The sequence below is a fragment of the Oncorhynchus tshawytscha genome, linkage group LG01 (assembly GCF_018296145.1).
Source record: "Oncorhynchus tshawytscha isolate Ot180627B linkage group LG01, Otsh_v2.0, whole genome shotgun sequence".
Classification (NCBI taxonomy): domain Eukaryota; kingdom Metazoa; phylum Chordata; class Actinopteri; order Salmoniformes; family Salmonidae; genus Oncorhynchus; species Oncorhynchus tshawytscha.
Genome location: NC_056429.1, coordinates 50,296,807 through 50,317,633, shown reverse-complemented (window position 1 = coordinate 50,317,633; position 20,827 = coordinate 50,296,807). Strand labels below are relative to the sequence as shown.

General features: G+C 40.7%; 1 protein-coding gene across 2 annotated transcripts in view; it reads left to right on the top strand.

Moving 5' to 3' along the window:
- LOC112252648 (proto-oncogene tyrosine-protein kinase receptor Ret-like) overlaps positions 1-20,710 on the top strand; it is a 28,881-nt gene extending 8,171 nt beyond the window's left edge. Inside the window, exons 2-20 of one of the 2 annotated variants that reach the window (XM_042322739.1) lie at positions 10,800-11,045; positions 11,438-11,719; positions 11,981-12,219; positions 12,319-12,514; positions 12,704-12,903; positions 13,039-13,330; positions 13,714-13,845; positions 13,978-14,088; positions 14,265-14,378; positions 14,569-14,825; positions 14,927-15,074; positions 15,247-15,354; positions 15,807-16,024; positions 16,270-16,392; positions 17,124-17,194; positions 17,390-17,527; positions 17,799-17,898; positions 18,429-18,576; positions 19,740-20,710. In XM_042322739.1, coding sequence (XP_042178673.1) covers positions 10,800-11,045; positions 11,438-11,719; positions 11,981-12,219; positions 12,319-12,514; positions 12,704-12,903; positions 13,039-13,330; positions 13,714-13,845; positions 13,978-14,088; positions 14,265-14,378; positions 14,569-14,825; positions 14,927-15,074; positions 15,247-15,354; positions 15,807-16,024; positions 16,270-16,392; positions 17,124-17,194; positions 17,390-17,527; positions 17,799-17,898; positions 18,429-18,576; positions 19,740-19,897 — 3,281 coding nt within the window. In that variant the 3' untranslated portion in view covers positions 19,898-20,710. Of the gene's footprint in view, positions 1-10,799; positions 11,046-11,437; positions 11,720-11,980; positions 12,220-12,318; positions 12,515-12,703; positions 12,904-13,038; positions 13,331-13,713; positions 13,846-13,977; positions 14,089-14,264; positions 14,379-14,568; positions 14,826-14,926; positions 15,075-15,246; positions 15,355-15,806; positions 16,025-16,269; positions 16,393-17,123; positions 17,195-17,389; positions 17,528-17,798; positions 17,899-18,428 lie in introns of both variants that reach the window. The other variant, XM_024424091.2, reaches the window with a different exon arrangement.
- The last annotated feature ends 117 nt before the right edge of the window (positions 20,711-20,827 follow it).

Here is a 20,827-nt window from a genome sequence, read left to right as displayed (position 1 = left end):
CTGTAACATAAGGTTATTATATGTCAAAACAGCATAATAGCATGACAGTATATTTTTGAAACTGGCTTTTCAACAAGCCACGGTGGTGATACTGTGTCTGGACATTTCACGTAAGTGGCCTGATGATAATGAAGACATCACAAGAGATGTTCTGCTGCATGATGTCTCTGTTTACCTTCTAATGTCCTAGTCATTCCCAGAGGAATCCTTCAACTGAATTTGTAGTTGCAGCGAGGCTAGCTAATCCCTAAGGAGACGTTATATTAGATTTATTGATGACTTGTGAACATGGAACATTGCATTTCGGTTCTTGTAATCTTTGAGGCTAATTGGGCTACGTTATGAGGATAATTGGTTATTATATTACGATACAAGTTAATCTACCTGCATATAGTTTATCTATGTGCGTCAAGCAAAGAAATTGGCTAAAATAGTAAATATCCCCTTACCCCTTACTAACTCAATTTCTTATTAAATTGCGAAGCCATCACAGAGAGAGGCCACAGAAAGCAGTTCCAGAACACAATAGCATTTTTGCATATTTGGTCTACAGAAATCATGTATCTGTGCTTACTGGACACACTGCCTCATGATGTGGTTATACTGCTTGTAATGGATGAATATTAATTAATTAATTAGCTCCATGGGCAAAACAAATTCGGTCTCAAATTCAATCTAATATGCAGTAACTTGAACCCAAAACACTCATGGAACCAAAAACATCACTGTGTCTGTGTCATGCTCATTCTCATGTGTATGAAATGATCACTTTACATTGTTATGGTTCTTGAATTGTCTCTCAGTTTGAGGTAGGCCTATCCTTATCACTGGTATGTTGCTTCATAGTGAGATTTAGCTTATTTGTGTTTTTTTAATGTTCAGTGGCATTGCTGTCTCAAATCATATTAAAGTAAAATATTATCATTGTTCATTACTTTTGAATTACACTCAAACATTTTTGGGGACCCAAAAATAAGTACTGTACTTCATCTGAAATTAAAACTGTTTTGATGAATGGTTATTTCCGCACACAACAAGCTGGACTCCACAGTATGATGAAACAATACTGTATTTTGACAATGCAAACCAAAACCATTATAATCAATTATAACATTAATCAATTAAGTTATTGCATGATTTTTTTTGCCTTTTACTTAATTGGATCTTGCATAGTCCTTAGTAATTATTCTCATTACTGTTTTATATTTGGAAACAGAGTGATCACGACAGCTTTCAGAGTCTTTATGACAGATTCATTTGAACTTTGAATTGGATTTATATTCTATCATTGTTGATTTCTATGCTTACTCTGCATGGAATGATGGGTTATACACAAGCAGATCTGTGAGCATGATGAGTATGATCCATATGACTCTATTATAACAGACTTTCAGATTCCACAGTTGTAGTTTTGGTTTGGACAAAAATATACAGTGTATTGTATATAGTATGAGGCAAAGAGCCCTATTTTATGTCGTTGGAAATGGGTTGATTATGTTTCCACTTGCAACTACATGTATTCAATGCTTATGTATTCCTATTGGTTGGTTGAATTTGCATATGGTATGCCATTGGTAATGCTTGCAGATAGGGGGAGGTCTCGAACGTCCATTTTTGCCAGTCTGATATTTCTATGCAAGCGGTAGGTCACGTTCTGAAATACTATTTTCTACTTTCATATTTACAATGTGTACGAGTTCAGTATGTATATTTGATGTGTGTATATATAGTAGGCTACATGTACGGTACCTGTTAGCTTTGGGACACAACATCGATTCGGGAGTCTGTGTATTGGTTGGACACCCTGAGTTGTGCATCGTTCTGGTGGGTTGTGATGGAAAAAAACAAACTATAACACCCCAAAAAAGGTTTCCCGTCATATGTATAATCTCTAGGAACTGTACTTACCAGACATAATGTGAAATGTGTCCCTCGCTATCAAATTAACATCTGAAACCAACTTTTGTCCATATCGCACCATATTCCTACTGTGTAAGCAGTGAGTTAAGAACAAATTCTTATTTGCAATGACAGCCTACCCCAGCCAAACCCGGACAACGCAGGGCCAATTTTGCGCTGCCCTATGGTACTTCCAATCACAGCCAGATGTGATACAGCCTGGATTTGAATCAGGTACTGTAGTGAGACCTCTTGTACTGAGATGCAGTGCCTTAGACCACTGCGCCACTCAGGAGCCCACTGCCTAACTTGGTTAGTTATTTCCATTCTAACAGGCTAATGATGAATCTACAGCCATCAACATACTGTTGTCCTGCACATCTAATGTGCTTCCTTCTGTCAATCGTTAGGTACATACAGTATATTTATTGTATTTTGTAGTATTTTTGTCAGTGTTATGTTTGACTACAAAATGCTCAGTCTGATAATTCTATGCAAACGACAAATCACAAATCTACAGCCATCAATGTACTGTTTTTATTTTATTTAACTAGGGCGGCCAAACCCTAACCCGGACAACACTGGGCCAATTATGCGCCGCCCTACGGGACTCCCAATCATGGCTGGTTGGGATACAGCCTGGAGGCAAATCAGGGTCTGTAGTGATGCTTCTAGCACTGAGATGCAGTGCCTTAGACCGCTGTGCCACTTGTCCTGTACCTCTAATGTGCTTTCTTGTGTCTGTCGTCAGAATAAACAAAAATCAACTGGGATCGCTGGCTGGGCATTCCTTTCTTTAAAAACACAACACAAGATAGTTACGAAGTACAATCAAATCAAATCAAATCAAATCAAATCAAATTTTATTTGTCACATACACATGGTTAGCAGATGTTAATGCGAGTGTAGCGAAATGCTTGTGCTTCTAGTTCCGACAATGCAGTAATAACGAGCAAGTAATCTAACTAACAATTCCAAAAAAACTACTGTCATACACAGTGTAAGGGGATAAAGAATATGTACATAAGGATATATGAATGAGTGATGGTACAGAGCAGCATAGGCAAGATACAGTAGATGATATCGAGTACAGTATATACATATGAGATAAGTATGTAAACCAAGTGGCATAGTTAAAGTGGCTAGTGATACATGTATTACATAAGGATGCAGTCGATGATATAGAGTACAGTATCAACGTATGCATATGAGATGAACAATGTAGGGTAAGTAACATTATATAAGGTAGCATTGTTTAAAGTGGCTAGTGATATATTTACATCATTTCCCATCGATTCCCATGATTAAAGTGGCTGGAGTAGAGTCAGTGTCATTGACAGTGTGTTGGCAGTAGCCACTCAATGTTAGTGGTGGCTGTTTAACAGTCTGATGGCCTTGAGATAGAAGCTGTTTTTCAGTCTCTCGGCCCCAGCTTTGATGCACCTGTACTGACCTCGCCTTCTGGATGGCAGCGGGGTGAACAGGCAGTGGCTCGGGTGGTTGATGTCCTTGATGATCTTTATGGCCTTCCTGTAGCATCGGGTGGTGTAGGTGTCCTGGAGGGCAGGTAGTTTGCCCCCGGTGATGCGTTGTGCAGACCTCACTACCCTCTGGAGAGCCTTACGGTTGAGGGCGGTGCAGTTGCCATACCAGGCGGTGATACAGCCCGCCAGGATGCTCTCGATTGTGCATCTGTAGAAGTTTGTGAGTGCTTTTGGTGACAAGCCGAATTTCTTCAGCCTCCTGAGGTTGAAGAGGCGCTGCTGCGCCTTCCTCACGATGCTGTCTGTGTGAGTGGACCAATTCAGTTTGTCTGTGATGTGTATGCCGAGGAACTTAAAACTTGCTACCCTCTCCACTACTGTTCCATCGATGTGGATGGGGGTGTTCCCTCTGCTGTTTCCTGAAGTCCACAATCATCTCCTTAGTTTTGTTGACGTTGAGTGTGAGGTTATTTTCCTGACACCACACTCCGAGGGCCCTCACCTCCTCCCTGTAGGCCGTCTCGTCGTTGTTGGTAATCAAGCCTACCACTGTTGTGTCGTCCGCAAACTTGATGATTGAGTTGGAGGCGTGCATGGCCACGCAGTCGTGGGTGAACAGGGAGTACAGGAGAGGGCTCAGAACGCACCCTTGTGGGGCCCCAGTGTTGAGGATCAGCGGGGAGGAGATGTTGTTGCCTACCCTCACCACCTGGGGCGGCCCGTCAGGAAGTCCAGTACCCAGTTGCACAGGGCGGGGTCGAGACCCAGGGTCTCGAGCTTGATGACGAGCTTGGAGGGTACTATGGTGTTGAATCACATCTGTTACACTGGTGCCGAGATCTGTCTTCTTGTCTTTGTGGGACATCTGTTACACATGCAATGCTAAGCTTTTCTGGAGCTCATTAGTTAAAGCAAGGGGCATTTTGATTAGTATTGCTATTGATTGGCCCGCTGCCAGATGCTTGACTTTCCAATGGGTCATTTCTCAGGTACAGATTTATGAATTAATGTTGACCTTGGTAGAAAGGGCATGGGCTTTGCTCATGTCACAGTCATACAACAAACGTATTGCCCAGACTCAAGACCCCTGCTAGACCCACATATCTTCAGACCTGGATTCAAATAGTATTTTAAATCTTTCAAATACTTTAGCTGTTTAAACTGCCAACCCCTCCAATCTGGAATTCCAGGCAGGCTCAAGCAAATGCTTAAAATACTGTTTGAACCCTGGTCTGCTTCTATTGCAGAGGCTATCCCCAAGGTCAGATCTCATCATCTGCACAGAGTTTGTGGAGAATTTTCAACGTGGAGCTCTGGGTGGTAGATAGATGCCCCCCCCGCCAAGCCTCCCTGTGCTTGCCTCCTGTTCAGTTTTGTCCTCACTCCTCAGGCAGATTAGTAAACAGAGAACTGTTGGGGCTGGGGCTCTTTCTCTAGTTTAGCAAATGAGCTCATAGATGGTAAATCTCTCTGGCGATGTGCGTCGTTAGATAATTGAGTTTCTGTCTTTGTCCTGGACTTCCCAGTCTGTCTGTATGTCAGACTGGTCCAATCCTAAGCATCTTTCTTATCTGTCACTGGTGATCTGAGCATGCAGACATGTTTACAGTTTTTTGTTTATGTCCTGCAATGGATTATTGCAGGTCTTTGTCTAGGCTTCGATTAAAGGAGGAGACAAGAGAACCAATTCATTCATACCCATAGCATGTCATGGTTATGAAGTCAATATAAATAAAAAGTTTACCATAATGATAGTGCAATTGTAGTGTTCTTAAAAACCTTTAAGGAATGGATGAAAATGAGAGGGAAAAAAACAATTCTGAGGAATTTCTAATTGATAATGCATAATGCTTTACATTTATGGTGTATTTTATATGGTATTTAGTTCTGTGCATTTACAGTGCCTTGCGAAAGTATTCAGCCCCCTTGAACTTTGCGACCTTTTGCCACATTTCAGGCTTCAAACATAAAGATATAAAACTGTATTTTTTTGTGAAGAATCAACAACAAGTGGGACACAATCATGAAGTGGAACGACATTTATTGGATATTTCAAACTTTTTTAACAAATCAAAAACTGAAAAATTGGGCGTGCAAAATTATTCAGCCTCCTTAAGTTAATACTTTGTAGCGCCACCTTTTGCTTGCTGCCACCTTTTACAGCTGTAAGTCGCTTGGGGTATGTCTCTATCAGTTTTGCACTTCGAGAGACTGAAATTTTTTCCCATTCCTCCTTGCAAAACATTATGTTATATGGGTTATGAGACCAAAGTGTTGTTTTCTAAAAAGTCAGACCTTCTGGCCGTAAGTCCTAGCTACGCTTTTGAGCTGGAATCAATATGTCTCTATTGCATCTCTGCGTTTGCAGTCATAATCCTTGTCGTGGTTATGAGAGGTCAAAGCAGTGAGCACATATGCTGGAGTGACTGTGGCTAACATTGAATTTCTTTGGGTTTTTGATCATCACAGTGTAGCATTTAGGGGTCCTGAGTCACTCCAGTAGAAAACTGTCATGGTATCACTGAACAAAGAAACCTATTTGCTCCGAAGTGTGCTTGATGTATTCAATTAATTAGCTTTGATATAAACTGCTTACTTTTCTGTTGGCTTCCATCCTGGAAATAAATCGAATTTTGACTGATATAAACCAATTGAGTAGCCAGCATATGGTTCACCCACCATGGCCAGTCTCGGGCCACAGTCAGCCCTCACTACTGAATTCTGGTTTCACGATGATGTTGTTTGTTTGTGTAAACATCGCTCAAGCAGTAAGGATCAGAATTTTTTTAGAGGATGTTCTAACACTTTATTTTGCAGTGTTATCTACACCATTATCATGTTCCTTTTTGCCTTGGATTTTAGGGCAGGGTAACTGATTTAGTTGGATCTGAAAAAGGGAAATGTCTCCCTCTGATGGTCATTGGATAATGCTTGGATTTGGATGCTGGATGCTGCAGGATGACACATCACATTTCTTACTATGCTGTCCACCTGAATGATATGATCAGTGGTACTTGTTTTCTTACTACTTGATATTTGAAGAATATACTTAATGATTATGTTGCTTTGCAAAAACTGGAACCTCTTCACTTTCTTAATCCATGACCGAATTCATGTCCAAATTCATGTCCAAATATTGTGGGTTCTACCTTTTTCCAAGCACATCAAATGCTATGACTGGCTTTTATTTGAATTGATCTTTGTGTTGGATAACGTTCCCCACTAAACTTTGAGATGTGGAGTGAAATCTAGCCCTATAGCAGAATTGTATGAAGGAATATCCAGGCCAATATTCAAATGCAATATGAAAATGCTTTTGGGCAGAATTTGGCCAGGATTTTTCAGACAAGTGGACCACTTAGCACTGCTGTTTGTTTTTGTTTCAGCAAGACTTTTAATAAAGAGGGTTGTAGCTAGGCTGACTGTATCTCCATCCTTCAGGAAGACTGGCAACATTTTATCTATCAATCTGACCTCCTGTCATCCAAACACAGTGAAATTAAATTAATGTCTGAAACCAGAACCAAGGCCTCAACTGCACCAACAGAAATAGAAAATCTAGTTTCGCTGTCTGCTGATGACATTAGTGTGTTCCCTAAATGGCCACCCCCACCAACGTGGGACAGGAATGCAACAGGAGATATAATTACAGGCCGAACACTCACATCTCCATTTTCCTGTAAAATATGCATAGCCTGCTATTGCGCTTTATAGATTAGCCAACATTGGCCCCAACCCCCCCTCTCGGCTGGCAGGTAATGATTTATGATTAATTTCTTCACGGTATCATGTTAGTCCCTGTAATTAACCTTCCCAAGGTGAAACCAAGGAGAAACGGAAACCACATCCTTATTAACCATGTGAGAAATTCATTAGACAAGCTGCGTGGGTGACATTTGAGACATCCTTTTCAATTTCCATTGACGTAGGAATAAAAGATATACAATATATGTATTGTATGGATACAGTCTCATTAGGTAGCTTAAATACATGGATGTTATTTTCATTTGACATGTATAGTGGCATAATTTAAATAGGCCTATCAGGGAGGAGATGTCTGATAGTTGATAATGCTTTATGTGCAGGCACACCCTCAAATTAGGCAGTTAAAGAAAATGTCACAGCATTGCAAAATTCACTGACATGGTAGGTTTAAAGGCTACATTCAGAATATGTTTATCATGGTATGTTAGTATCGGGAAAGTGAGAAATAGCCTATTATATTGAGCATATGACATCAGGGGTCACGGTATATTTCAACCCAACCAAAGCAAAACACTGTCCTGATAAATATATCTATTGGCTCTTGGATTGTACAAAAACTGTTAAGTTACAGGTCTTGGGGCGACGCACAATTGGCCTAGTGTTGTCCGGTTTAGGGAGGGTTTCGCCGGTAGGGATATCCTTGTCTCATCGCGCACTAGCGACTCCTGTGATGGGCCGGGCGCAGTACACCTTAACCAGGTCGCCAGGTGCACGGTGTTTCCTCCGACACATTGGTGCGGCTGGCTTCCGGGTTGGATGAGCGCTGTGTTCAGAAGCAGTGCAGCTTGGTTGGGTTGTGTTTCGGAGGACGCATGGCTTTCGACCTTCATCTCTCCCGAGCCCGTTCGGTGGTTGTAGCGATGAGACAAGATAGTAACTACTAACAATTGGATACCACGAAATTGGGGAGAATTTTTTTTTTACCAAAAAAAGTTACAGGTCTTGGCTGCCACTGACAAAGAATATCCCTAGAACACTGAAAAATCTGGGAAACCAGGCCTGGTATTCACAGCTGACTTTGAAAAGCCTTTTGATAAAGTACGACTGCAATTTATATATTTTATAATGGAGAATCTCTTATACAATGGGTTAAAGTTATGTAAAATAACCCTAGGTGTAAAATAGTAAATAGTTTGTCGCAAAGTATTAAACTGTCAAGAGGATTAAAACAAGGTTGTCCACTATCGGCATATCTATTTATTATGGCCATCGAAATGCTAGCTATTAAAATCAGATCCAACAATAATATCAAGGGGATAGAAATCCAGGGCTTAAAAACAAAGGTGTCTTTGTATGCTGATGATTCATGCTTTCTTTTAAATCCACAACTTGGATCCCTCCACAGCCTCATAGAGGATCTAGATAATTTAAAAAATATAAATATACTAATTGATCATTTAAAAAAAACATTGTTTGAGAAAAAAATATATAAAAAGGGTATAACCTTTGTAAATCATATCATAAATAGGACTGGTGGAATTATGTCACACATGCAGTTTACAAAAATACATGCAAATGTATGCTCTATCCAAACTAATTGCAGCATAACTGCAAAAATGGAAGAGGCAAGTGGAAGTGAGAGAAAGTAAGGAACTTGTCTGTTGGCCCTGCATTTAAGACCGGAATTGGTTAAAGAAAATCATGATCAATAAAAAAGTATACCAGTTTAATTTAAGGACCAAAAAATTGACTGCCGTGCAATACAGATTGCAAAAAAGTTGGGAAGAGATTTTCAATGTACCGATTCCATGGCACATGGTTTACACAAAACGACACCGGATTTAAAACATATAATTTGTCTATGTAAATTATTATACAAACTTCTTGCAACCAGTAGAATGTTACATATATGGGGGATACAACCATCCCAGCTCTGCAGATTTTGCTGCAAAGAGACAGAATCATTAGATCATTTGTTTTGGCTAACTCTGCAAATAGCACTGCTGGCTGATTTGAAAAGTCTTAGTCAATCAATCAATAATACTCTTAGAAAGAAAATGTATCTCTCATTTACAATCTGTAGAAACAATGAGAATAAAAAAGATTCAGAACTTTTGTGGAACATCACAGCACAGTTGAAAAATATATGACAAATAGAATTTCTTTCCTGCTTACTGCATCTGAGCCATGAACAGCTCAAATAAGCAAAGAGAAACGACAGAACATCACATGAATGTCAGTCAATCCGGAAAATTTCAAGAACTTTGAAAGCTTCTTCAAGTGCTGTCGCAAAAACCATCAAGTGCTATGATGAAACTGGCTCTCATGAGGACCACCACAGGAAAGGAAGACCCAGAGTCTGCAGAGGATAAGTTAATTAGAGAGTTACCAACCTCAGATTGCAGTCCAAATAAATGCTTCACAGAGTTCAAGTAATAGACACATCTCAACATCAACTGTTCAGAGGAGACTGTGTAAATCAGGCCTTTATGGTCAAATTGCTGCAAAGAAACCACTACTAAAGGACACCAATAAAAATAAGAGACTTGCTTGGGCCAAGAAACACGACCAATGGACATTACATTTGAGAATTTTGGTTCCAACCTCTGTGTCTTTGTGAGACGCAGAGTAGGTGAATGGATGATCTCCGCATGTGTGGTTCCCACCGTGAAGATAGGAGGAGGAGGTGTAATGGTGTGGGGGTGCTTTGCTGGTGACACTGTCTGTGAATTATTTAGAATTCAAAGCACACTTAACCAGCATGGATACCACAGCATTCTGCAGCGATACGCCACCCTATCTGGTTTGTGCTTAGTGGAACTATAATTCCTTTTTCAACAGGACAATGACCCAAAACACATCCCCAGGCTGTGTAAGGGCTATTTGACCAAGAAGGAGAGTGATGGAGTGCTGCATGAAATGGCCTGGCCTCCACAATCACCCAACCTCAACCCAATTGAGATGATTTTGGATGAGTTGGACCTCAGAGTGAAGGAAAAGCAGCCAACAAGTGCTCATCATATGTGGGAACTCCTTCAAGACTGTTGGAAAATCATTCCTTGTGAAGCTGGTTGAGAGAATGCCAAGAGTGTGCAAAGCTATCAACAAGGCTACTTTCAAGAACATCAAATATAAAATATATTTCTTTAACACTTTTTTGGTTACAACATGATTCCATATGTGTTATTTCATAGTTTTGATGTCTTCACTATTATTCTTCAATGTAGAAAATAGTAAAAAATTAAGAAAAACCGTTGAATGAGTAGGTGTGTCCAAACGTATATATATTTACCCCCCAAAATATATGGGGGATTGGAAATGATCCCGACAATTACATTGATTGAAACTACAATCTATCTGCAATATTAAAGCTGATCTACCCTCTAAACAAGATAAAAACAATTTAAAAAATATCCCTGTCTGTTTTTGCCAACACTGTTTATTTGTTTTTTTCTGCAATCGATACACCAGTTTGTTTATAAATGTTCAATTGTAGGTGACAAAAAACAAAAATGAACAAAAGGTCATGCCAAAACAAAAAGATATTCAAACAAACGCAGGATGACCTCATCGAGCATTCCATGCACTCTCAGCATCTGCCCCAGTTGCTGCTGCCCTCTGGAGATGAGATGTGGAAGTGTGCTGTCTGCCTGTGCGCCTAAGCTCGAGCTACCTCTATTCCTAACACATGGTATTTCTTTCTTTTCGCAGGGTCAGTTGGGCTCTACTTCCCCCAGAATCAATACAAGGAGACTGTGTATGTTGGGCAGTATGCAGGCACACCCGTGCTCCAGGTTCACGCCATGGTGGAGAGCGACTCTCAACAACCCCACTTCTACCTGTGGTGGAACACCCCCCTGAAGCCTCCAACCTATGCCCCGTGGTTCCACCTGGATGAGACCACAGGGATACTCTCCATGAATAAGACCCTGGATTGGAGTGACTTTGACTCTCGATGTGAGTTAAATAGAGACAGAAATATGTATTCTTTCCACATTGTTTATGGGATATTTAATGAAGTTGACTGTGCAGTCTATTTACTTTGCATATACCAATTGTCAATTGTCCATTGAACACAACACTCCAATATGTTTCCAATATAAAGGTATATTTAATATTATAAAATGTGTGTGGGGAAATTATTTAAGTTGCTCAGCTTGCACGCTTTGTGCATACCAATAATGTTGAGCTTCACAGTGATACGTCATGTTCAGGGATCTGCTTTCAGAATCAGGACAGTAATGTAATTGCATAATAGCCCAGAAAGTGCCCAGTCATCAAGAACAAAATGCACTGTGGGAGATTAAAATGGGGGCCTTTGTTTCTGCTTTGGTTCTCTTGCTGATCAGATAAGCTTTGGATACTGCCGCTGACTGTCAAGGCGGCGACCAGACCCGTGAAGAGTTTCCTCCATGGCCTCCCTACCGTACGGGTCAGCCTGACCTTCATCAATGACACAGTGCCACCGTGTGGCCAGACCAGACCAGAGCTGGAGAATCTGTGTTTCCCTGACAAGGACCTGAACTCCCACATTAAGGAGAACAGGTTCCCCGGGGCCATCCGCCAGCTCAGACAGCTCACCAGGTTAAATGTCTGCCCCAACTACACCATCTCCTACAGTGTGGAATCAGGTTAGTCATGCTACACTCCATCCACCCACACTGTGTCTGTGCTTGCTATTATGAGAAACATCAGACTCTTGGCAGGTCCCTACTAACCTTGTATGGTGAGGTTACCCCATGTTCTTACTCTTACAGAAATGTTTCTATTTTCAATTACCTTTTTCCTTGCTGCTCCAGTAGCTCAGTGAATATGAGACTACAAAGTCTGGCAACATGAGATTAACACGGTATGTTGTTTACATCCCCTCTTTGTGTTCCTTTTGGCTCTAGATGTTCCAGCCCCATTTGCTATAAATGACAACACCACTGAGTTGATAGTGACCGCTCCTTTGGACCGCGAGGAGAGAGAGACGTACAGTCCCGTGCTGGTCTGCACAGTGCAGACTGACACAATGATAGACAAGTTCTTTGTTACACTACATATCAACATCTACGATGAAGACGACAATGCACCTTATGTCAATGAAACAGACACAGAGGATGTGGTGCTTGAGTTTGATCGCATGGAGGTGACTTTATTTAACTTTACTTTGCTTTACTACCATACTGTATATCAATAAATTACTATAAAATGTATAATTGATACCACTGTTGTTGTTGTTTTTCAGGGAAGTTCTTTTGGCAATTTATTTGTCTATGATAGAGACACAACACCCAGGTATCCCAAAAACCAGAGTCAGAACAGATTTGTCGGATATATGATGACCAATGACTCATGGATAAATGAAATGTTCACCATAGAACACTCTTTCAAAGAAGAGAAGGCCATTTTTGGCAACGTCCGAGGCACTGTTCATGAGTTCTGTGAGTTGTCCAGTTACACAATCATTCTTAGGGCTGGTTTTCCGGACACAGATTAAGCCTAGTCGGTTTTCAGTCTGCGACCATGTTTAATAAGTGTCCAGGAAACTAGTCCTTAATGTGACAAACTTTCACAAAATCTTTTGATCGATTCATTAAATAAACAACCCCCCCCCTTTGTGTGGTATCTAGGGCTTGCACTAAAGAAGCATTTGTCTGTAACCGAGAATAGGACGCTCCAGCTGGATTACCTGGTCAATGACACCACATACCCCGGTCCAGAGGGAACTGTGATGCTGCACTACAATATCACCATCTTACCTGTCCCCATCCACTTCACCAATGTGACATATCTCTTCACCACAACACGTAGAGCTAACGTCTTTGCCCAGGTACCTATTGTTGACATAGCCCTCCTTGCATGAGAACAGGGATACTGCTAATAAAATGCTTATGATGCAGACAACTGTTTTCAGCTCAGCATGAACCCCCCCCACCTGTATGATCAATGTTCCTTCTCATTTTAGGTTGGTAGAATCTGTGTGGACAACTGCCTGAAGTTCCGTGGCATCAATGTCATATACCGGCTAGCGGTAACAGACAAGACAGACAAAAATGTGTCCGGCGACATACAGTCATGCTTCACGGCGATTAGCATCGCACAGAGCCTCAAGGACATGGCGGGGGTGCTGTATGTGAACGACACAGAGGCTCTCCGCAGGTCAGAGTGCCAGGACCTGCAGTACGTGGTCATTGCTCAAGAGCAGCAGAATCAGCTGCAGGCTAGCACTCAGATCCTCATTGTGCTCGATAGCAATAGTAAGTACACTCCTGAGATAGTATGTACTTTCCCAGCAATGCTCAAGACTGATGCTGATTTGGCCACAGAGATTACCAATGAATGAGGAATATGGCATCCATGTTTGGAAGTCGTCAGTTCTGTCTGACCTCCTGATATGGATGTCGTAGTGTTGCCCCTTTTTCAAGGCTCATTCCGCATAATATGAGACATGTTGTTGTATAATTCTCTAGAATTATGAAAAAGTAGCAGTGTAGGAAGACATGTCAAATTATGTTAGCCTTATCCATAGCTTTTTTTCCAAGTCTGAGACTGGTATGACCTTGCTTGACAATTGCATCATAGTGAAGGATACAGTGAACATGTGTGTTGTCTTCATGAACTTTGTGTTTATGTTGTGTAGTTGATAAACAGGATACAGAGAACCATTGGTTCCTCTCCTGTGCAGAGGGGCGACAGCGTGGGGACTGTGAGAACATCAGAGGCCTAGGGGCTACCACAGGGAGGTGCCAATGGAGACAGGGCTCTGAAAAAGGTACCCACGCTGTACATAATTAGGGGTATTTGATGGGCACAGGAAATAATGCTATCCATATATTGTTGGTTTCTTCTATCAATTAACTATTTTTATTTTAACTGACTGTAATATTTCTCCTCTATCTTTCAGGAATATCAGAAAGCTATTCCACCTGCTCCCCTGACCTCCGCACGTGCCCTGATGGCTTTTGTGATGCAGTCGAAAGCAAAGACGCGTCAATATGTCCTCAGGATTGCACAAGTAAGAAATGTCTCAATCATTTGCAGCCATTTATATTTGTCTACTTTCTTGAAAACGTGTGTTTCAATACTTTCCTCATTCTTCTGACAGTATTTCAAGTGTTTTTTTTGTTTGTTTCATTGACAAACTTTGGTATTGTTGAATTCAAGAAATTCGCATGTGTTTGTCTCTCTCAGTTGAACCCATTATCGGAGGTCATGAGAAGGGCATCATGTCTGGCATTAGAGCTGGCTATGGAACCTGCTACTGCTACTCTGAAAAATGCTTCTGTGAGAAGGATGATATAGAGGGTGAGTTGTTTCCATGTATTGACCCATAATACCACCCATATACGTAGGTAATGAAACAGCATTCCAAGAGATATTTCAAGATATGATATGTCAATCAAAGGTGAAATTACAGTTTGCCCTTTGTTGTCTAAGGATGGTTTACATGGTGTCTCTTTTTGACCCCTGACCCCTTCTACCCTGTCTGATCCAGAGGCCATGTGTGACGACGTCTGCAAAACCATCATTGCCACCGCGGTGCTGCTCTCCTTCATCGTCTCCATCCTCCTGTCCTCCTACTTCATCCATCGCTACCACAAGAACTCCCCCAAGCCCCCCATCGCCTCGGCTGAAATGACCTTCCGGCGGCCCGCACAGTCCTACCCCATCAGCTACTCTGCTAACAATGTGCGCCGTGGCTCGTTGGACTCTATGGAGAACCAAGTGGCCATTGACACCTTCAAAATACCTGTAAGGCCTTAGCTAATACGACGTTTGCCAAATTCCTGAAACTTTCCCCAAATTCCCAGCAACTTTATGCTTTTTAAAGTGTTACTTAATTGCTTTAACAGGAGGATCCCAAATGGGAATTTCCACGCAAAAACCTGGTGCTTGGTAAAACCTTAGGAGAAGGGGAATTTGGGAAGGTTGTCAAGGCGACTGCATTCCGGCTGAAAGGAAAGGCTGGCTACACCACAGTAGCTGTGAAAATGCTTAAAGGTAAGACTAGAGCAAACAATAGGAACAATTATTGTCATGCAGTGAGTCAGTCCCTAGGTGTGTGCATACTGAATATACAGTAGAAGATGTGACTTTTGGCCAGACCATGATCGATATAAGGTGAAGTATTTTATGAAAGTATTTCATAATTCCCTCTTTTATTTTGCAACAGACCATGCCTCACATAGTGAACTGCGTGACCTCCTGTCCGAATTCACCTTACTGAAGCAAGTCAACCATCCACACGTCATCAAGATGTTCGGAGCTTGCAGCCAGGATGGTAAGGCTTTTTAACCATCCACTCTGAGCCACTCTGGGGTCACGGACTAAAAAAGTTTGGGAACCCCTGCTCTACAGACTATCTACAGAATATCAGTAACATTTCAACTAACTATCTACTAACCCTAACCCACCATAGGAGGGTATCAATGTTGCTGAGTAACGGTACCTTCACCAATGGAGAAGTGTGTGACATGAGAATATTGCCTTCAGATCACGTCCTTTATGGTAGCAATGCCTCGGAGGCCCAGTCTGATGAAATTATACTCAAAGTCATCATGAAGTTGTTGTACAATTAATTGTGGACCCAGTTATTAATGAAAACATGATGTCCTTGCAATGCTTCACCTTCCGGTGTTATACCTGGTATACTTCTGATGCATCTTTCATTCAAAACCGCCAGACACTGTAGGCCCAAGTGTGTGTTCTAAAGTGGTGTGTCTCTCCATCTAGGTCCAATGTACCTGATTGTAGAATATGCCAAATTTGGGTCACTGCGCAACTTCCTGCGTGAGAGCCGAAAGGTAGGACCCAGCTACATGTCGGGCAACGATGCCAACCGCAATTCGAGCTACCTGGAGAACCCAGATGAGAGGGCACTCACCATGGGCGACCTGATCTCCTTCGCCTGGCAGATCTCCAGGGGTATGCAGTACCTGGCTGAAATGAAGGTGCCTGTATAGCAATTACCTTCAAAATATTCGCTATTGGGCGTATCCTCACTTCCACTTAAGTCAAATGTTCAATTAGTCTCCAGTTGACATCAATGCATGACTCATTGAAAATGTGACTGAACTGGAAGTTAGAATTCCATGCTACACTTAGCTCAAGTTCAATGTGACTCAGTGTTTTGTAAAGAAAGGAGCTGAGCTTGAGTGGCTGTAAGAAGCTTGTATTGACTAATGTATTCCAATAGCTTGTTCACAGGGACCTCGCTGCAAGAAATGTCCTAGTTGCAGAAGGGCGTAAGATGAAGATTTCAGACTTTGGTTTGTCCCGGGACGTGTATGAGGAAGACTCTTATGTGAAGAGGAGCAAGGTAGGGGTCCCAAATGTCAAATACACAATTTTTAAAAAATGAAAAAATTGTCTCAATTATATTGTTTTCGAAATTGTCTCAATTATTATAATTTTGGTAACACTTTATTTGGATAATCGATCTGTAGATGCTCAACAGCAGTGTTTCCCAAACTAGGGGTCGCAAAATTTGAAAATGGGGTCGTGAGAGAAACACATTTTAAATAAATGTGAAAATAAACTTTTTTAAATACATTTTTAAAAATCGCGGTTGGTCCATAGAACCGGGGTTACATCAGTAACCTCCAGTAGCCATTAGATGTGGTTGTAATAAACTGAGTGGTTTCTGTTAAACATTGTCTGTTGCTCACTTTGTTTTACATGATGGGGTCACAACCATTGTTGGATATCAAAATGGGGTCAAGGACCAAAATAATTTGGGAACCCCTGCTCTACAGACTATCAGTGACATTTCAACTAACTATCTACTAACCCTAACCCTATCGCCAACCCTTACCTTAACCCTTATCCTAACCCTAAATTTAACCCTTACACTAACCCTTATTCTAAACCTAACCCTAACCCGAACCGTAACATTAGAAAGCAGTTGCTTATCAACAGATAGTTTGTTGATAGTATGAACATCTACAGATGGATAATCCCAGGCTATCCAGAAAAAGTGTGGCCATACATTTCTTTAACAGAACTGACATCACAATTTCAATTCTCTTCTTTTTTGTCTCCTCTTTTCAGGGTCGAATCCCAGTGAAATGGATGGCAATAGAGTCCTTGTTTGATCACATTTACACAACACAAAGTGACGTGTGAGTACCTTTCACAATCAGCTTAAAACATCTGTCATACATATGTCCATATCCAGAACCAACAATGCTTGCATGATCAAAAACCTACCTACTCAATTTCACTTGGATAGAACACACAGCAAACATCAGAGTCACTATTTCATCCATGCATTAGGTGGTGCTATTAATGTGGTGTTCTACTCTGTCTCCTGACAGCTGGTCCTTTGGTGTGCTGTTGTGGGAGATTGTGACACTGGGCGGAAACCCGTACCCAGGCATCGCCCCTGAACGCCTCTTTAACCTCCTCAAGACTGGCTACAGGATGGAGAAACCTGAGAACTGCACGGAAGAAATGTACGATTGCCACTTTACTTTACCCCAGCCTCCATTGTACCCACAGTAAAACTCACTGCTACTCTATTACACACTGATAATGACATCCATGACTTGACCTACCAGCAGAAAATCCAGATCTATTCATTCTGATGTTGTAGGGATCTATTGTAAATTGTAGGCGAGCCATCCCATTAGTTTATTATAATTATATATTCTAAATTGTAGGTAAACCACCCCTTTAGTTGTTTTACCTCCGACCATACGGTGGTGTATGAATGTGTTTCTGCAGGTATAATCTGATGCTTCGATGCTGGAAACAGGAGTCAGACAAAAGGCCCATATTCGCAGACATCAGTAAAGAACTGGAGAAGATGATGGTGAAAAACCGGGTAGGATCAAGCAAAACAACCAACACTTGTTCTCTGTCTAAAGTGGTCATTACACTGTTCACTGGTAGTTACAGTACACACACTGTTATAAATGGAGTAAACAGAACAAGATTAGTTTTACGTCCAACAATAACTTTAACCAAATATCTGGTGAACACCCGCAAAATATGGCCCCGGGCAACATGTGCACAAGTTATAATTACAATAGATAGCAGTTAGTCTTGTGTTGAGGTAAAGAGGCCAAATATACTGTAATGTTGAGGATGCCAAATACAGTGCAAACATGTGAAGGATGTGTTTAGGATTTGGAACAGAGTACTTTTAGTACTTTTTATCTCACACACAAGTAGGAAATATATTTCTCAAATATTTTCTGTTTCCTATCAAGTGTCTGTCACTGGACCTACGATCCTAACTATGAGGTTATGTTAGGTCTTAGCTACATGGTAGGATGTGAATGTATTAGCATTATGATCCACATTCCTGATGTTAGTGATTAGCCATATTAGGTGTTCCTCTCCTGTTGTCAGGATTACCTGGACCTGGCGGCATCCACGCCAGCCGACGCCCTGCTGTACGACGACGCCCTCTCCGAAGAGGACACACCCCTAGTGGATTGTAATAACGCCCCTCTCCCACGAACCATTCCCTCCACATGGATTGAAAACAAGCTTTATGGTAGAATTTCCCATGCATTTACTCGATTTTAGAGACAGGATACACAAACTCTTTTTTTTGACATGTTGTGATTGGCTTCCTGTAGACCGTGTGTGACTGTGATCTAGGCATGCTTCCTGAAAAGGTCTCCCATTTCTTAGAAAATGAGAGTCAGTGGAAAAAGATCATCTTGTGTCTGATGATTACTATTTGGACCTGCTTCTGATGTACATGAAACCTGACCAAAGTAATGACATATCTGTAAATAGTAAACATTTCTATAATAACATTCCCTTATATGACATATTGTAATCCACATTCATACCCACATATGTATATGATTGTTAGGACACTCATACATTTTGGATGACATAAACATTCAGAACACATTCCAACATTCCACATTGTCTGTATTAATTTGGAAAATATAATTCAAAAACAGTTTGACATTTGAAACAGGTCCTTGCTGAATCAATCATTATCTATTTAGTTTGGATTCCAAACTGTTTTAAGTTATCTGAATTGTTTGTGTGTATATAGGCTACCTATTAAGCATAAAGATTGTTTCTACAATGCTGAATAGAGAAACAGTAAGGCTTTTGAAATAAACTCTTGGCTAACATAGATAAACAATACTTTCTAAAAGTATTTCATAAAAAATTCCCAAACAAATCCCACTGATCCTAGGCACTTCCAGTTGATAGTTCATAAAAGTATTTAGCAATAAGATGGCTGCCAGTGACATAGTTACCATGACTAACTTGGTGTCCATGTATCCTGTTACAGTGATGCAATTATTGTATCTGCTTTATATTGAGAAAACAATTATCAATGGTGCATGAGCCAAGGAAAACATTTAGAGATCATGACATACATTATCAATAATGTACCAATAATTGTTGTGTTATTTTTCTTTGAAATCATATTTAATCAATCCAGTACATTTTCTCAGTTAAACTGTACAGGAACTATGGACATCATTATTGTCTGTGAAGTGATTTCTTCATAGAATTCTAAATTGATAGCCTTATCATGTTCTTATGTCATAGTCAAACATCAGTCTATAATTCACTTCTGTCAAAAATGTAAAAGGGAAAAAAATTAGTTTCTTTTTGAGAGCCTTACTGTCTGCATTCTACCTTTTCTTTACTCAGTGCAGAAAAATGATATGTTCTCATTTTTAGGCATGTCATACCCGAACTGGCCTGAGAAGAGCCCGGTACTGCTCAACAGACTTGATGCCACTAACCCAGTCTTTACAAGATATGCCAATGATAGTGTTTATGCAAACTGGATGGCTTTGCCTTCACCCGCAAAAATTGTGGACAACCTTGATAGTTAAAAGCAAAAACTATTGTAGAAAATAAAGATTCCTAATTGGGTAGATGTGTATATTTATATAAAAACTGTACATATACAATCTAAAGTTGGTTCCCTTTTATTTCTGTTGCACGAGTATTCCAAGTTAAAACTGGGGGATTTAAAAAGTATATTTGCTGCAAAATGGCTGGAATTTCATAAACCATGCTTCAAGCAGCTCTTCGGTATGTTAATCATTACCTCAAGGTCATGTTGGTCAAGTATCATTGCATGACCGTATACCAGGTTGTATGTCAATGTTAATGTCTTTCAAGTGCCTGTGCCGCTTCTACGATAGCCTCTAATTAGTAGTATGCGACTGTGAAGATCTTGTTTCCAGCCAATGAATTAAAGGGGAGTTCTGTACCATCACCTGTCCTATATCGTAGACCTGTGAGGTTAAGGTGGACAAAGTGTGGACACTGAGTTCATCCAGAAAAGCTGCAAAGTTTCTACTTGATAGAATCATGTTCTTTGAAATGTAAAAGCTGCTTTTGTCTTTCCCCTTTAACGTTTCCAAGTATACTTGCCAAAGAAAAATAAGAGAACCACGTTTAGTTGAAGACGTTCTTTCTTTTACACCAAAAGTATCAAAAGTGAGTGCTACTGTGTCGTTAGGACGTGAGACTATAAAATATAAAATGTGGGAATGTCAAAACTGCAGCTTGCCATTTGATTCCTCGTAATGGCAATCTTTGTGCAACAGTTATCTATGATTTTGAAAACAAATGAATGTTATTAATTGTTATGTTGTTATTACATGATTATGTTGCAATCAATAAAAAGTTCAAATATGTGCAGTCTATTTATATTTGACAGCCTCCCCTTCTCTCATCAGCTGTAATAATGTTATAAATAATGGAAGCACATTGTGAATTAACCTTCTTTATGTCTAACAGGTAGATCATGACCT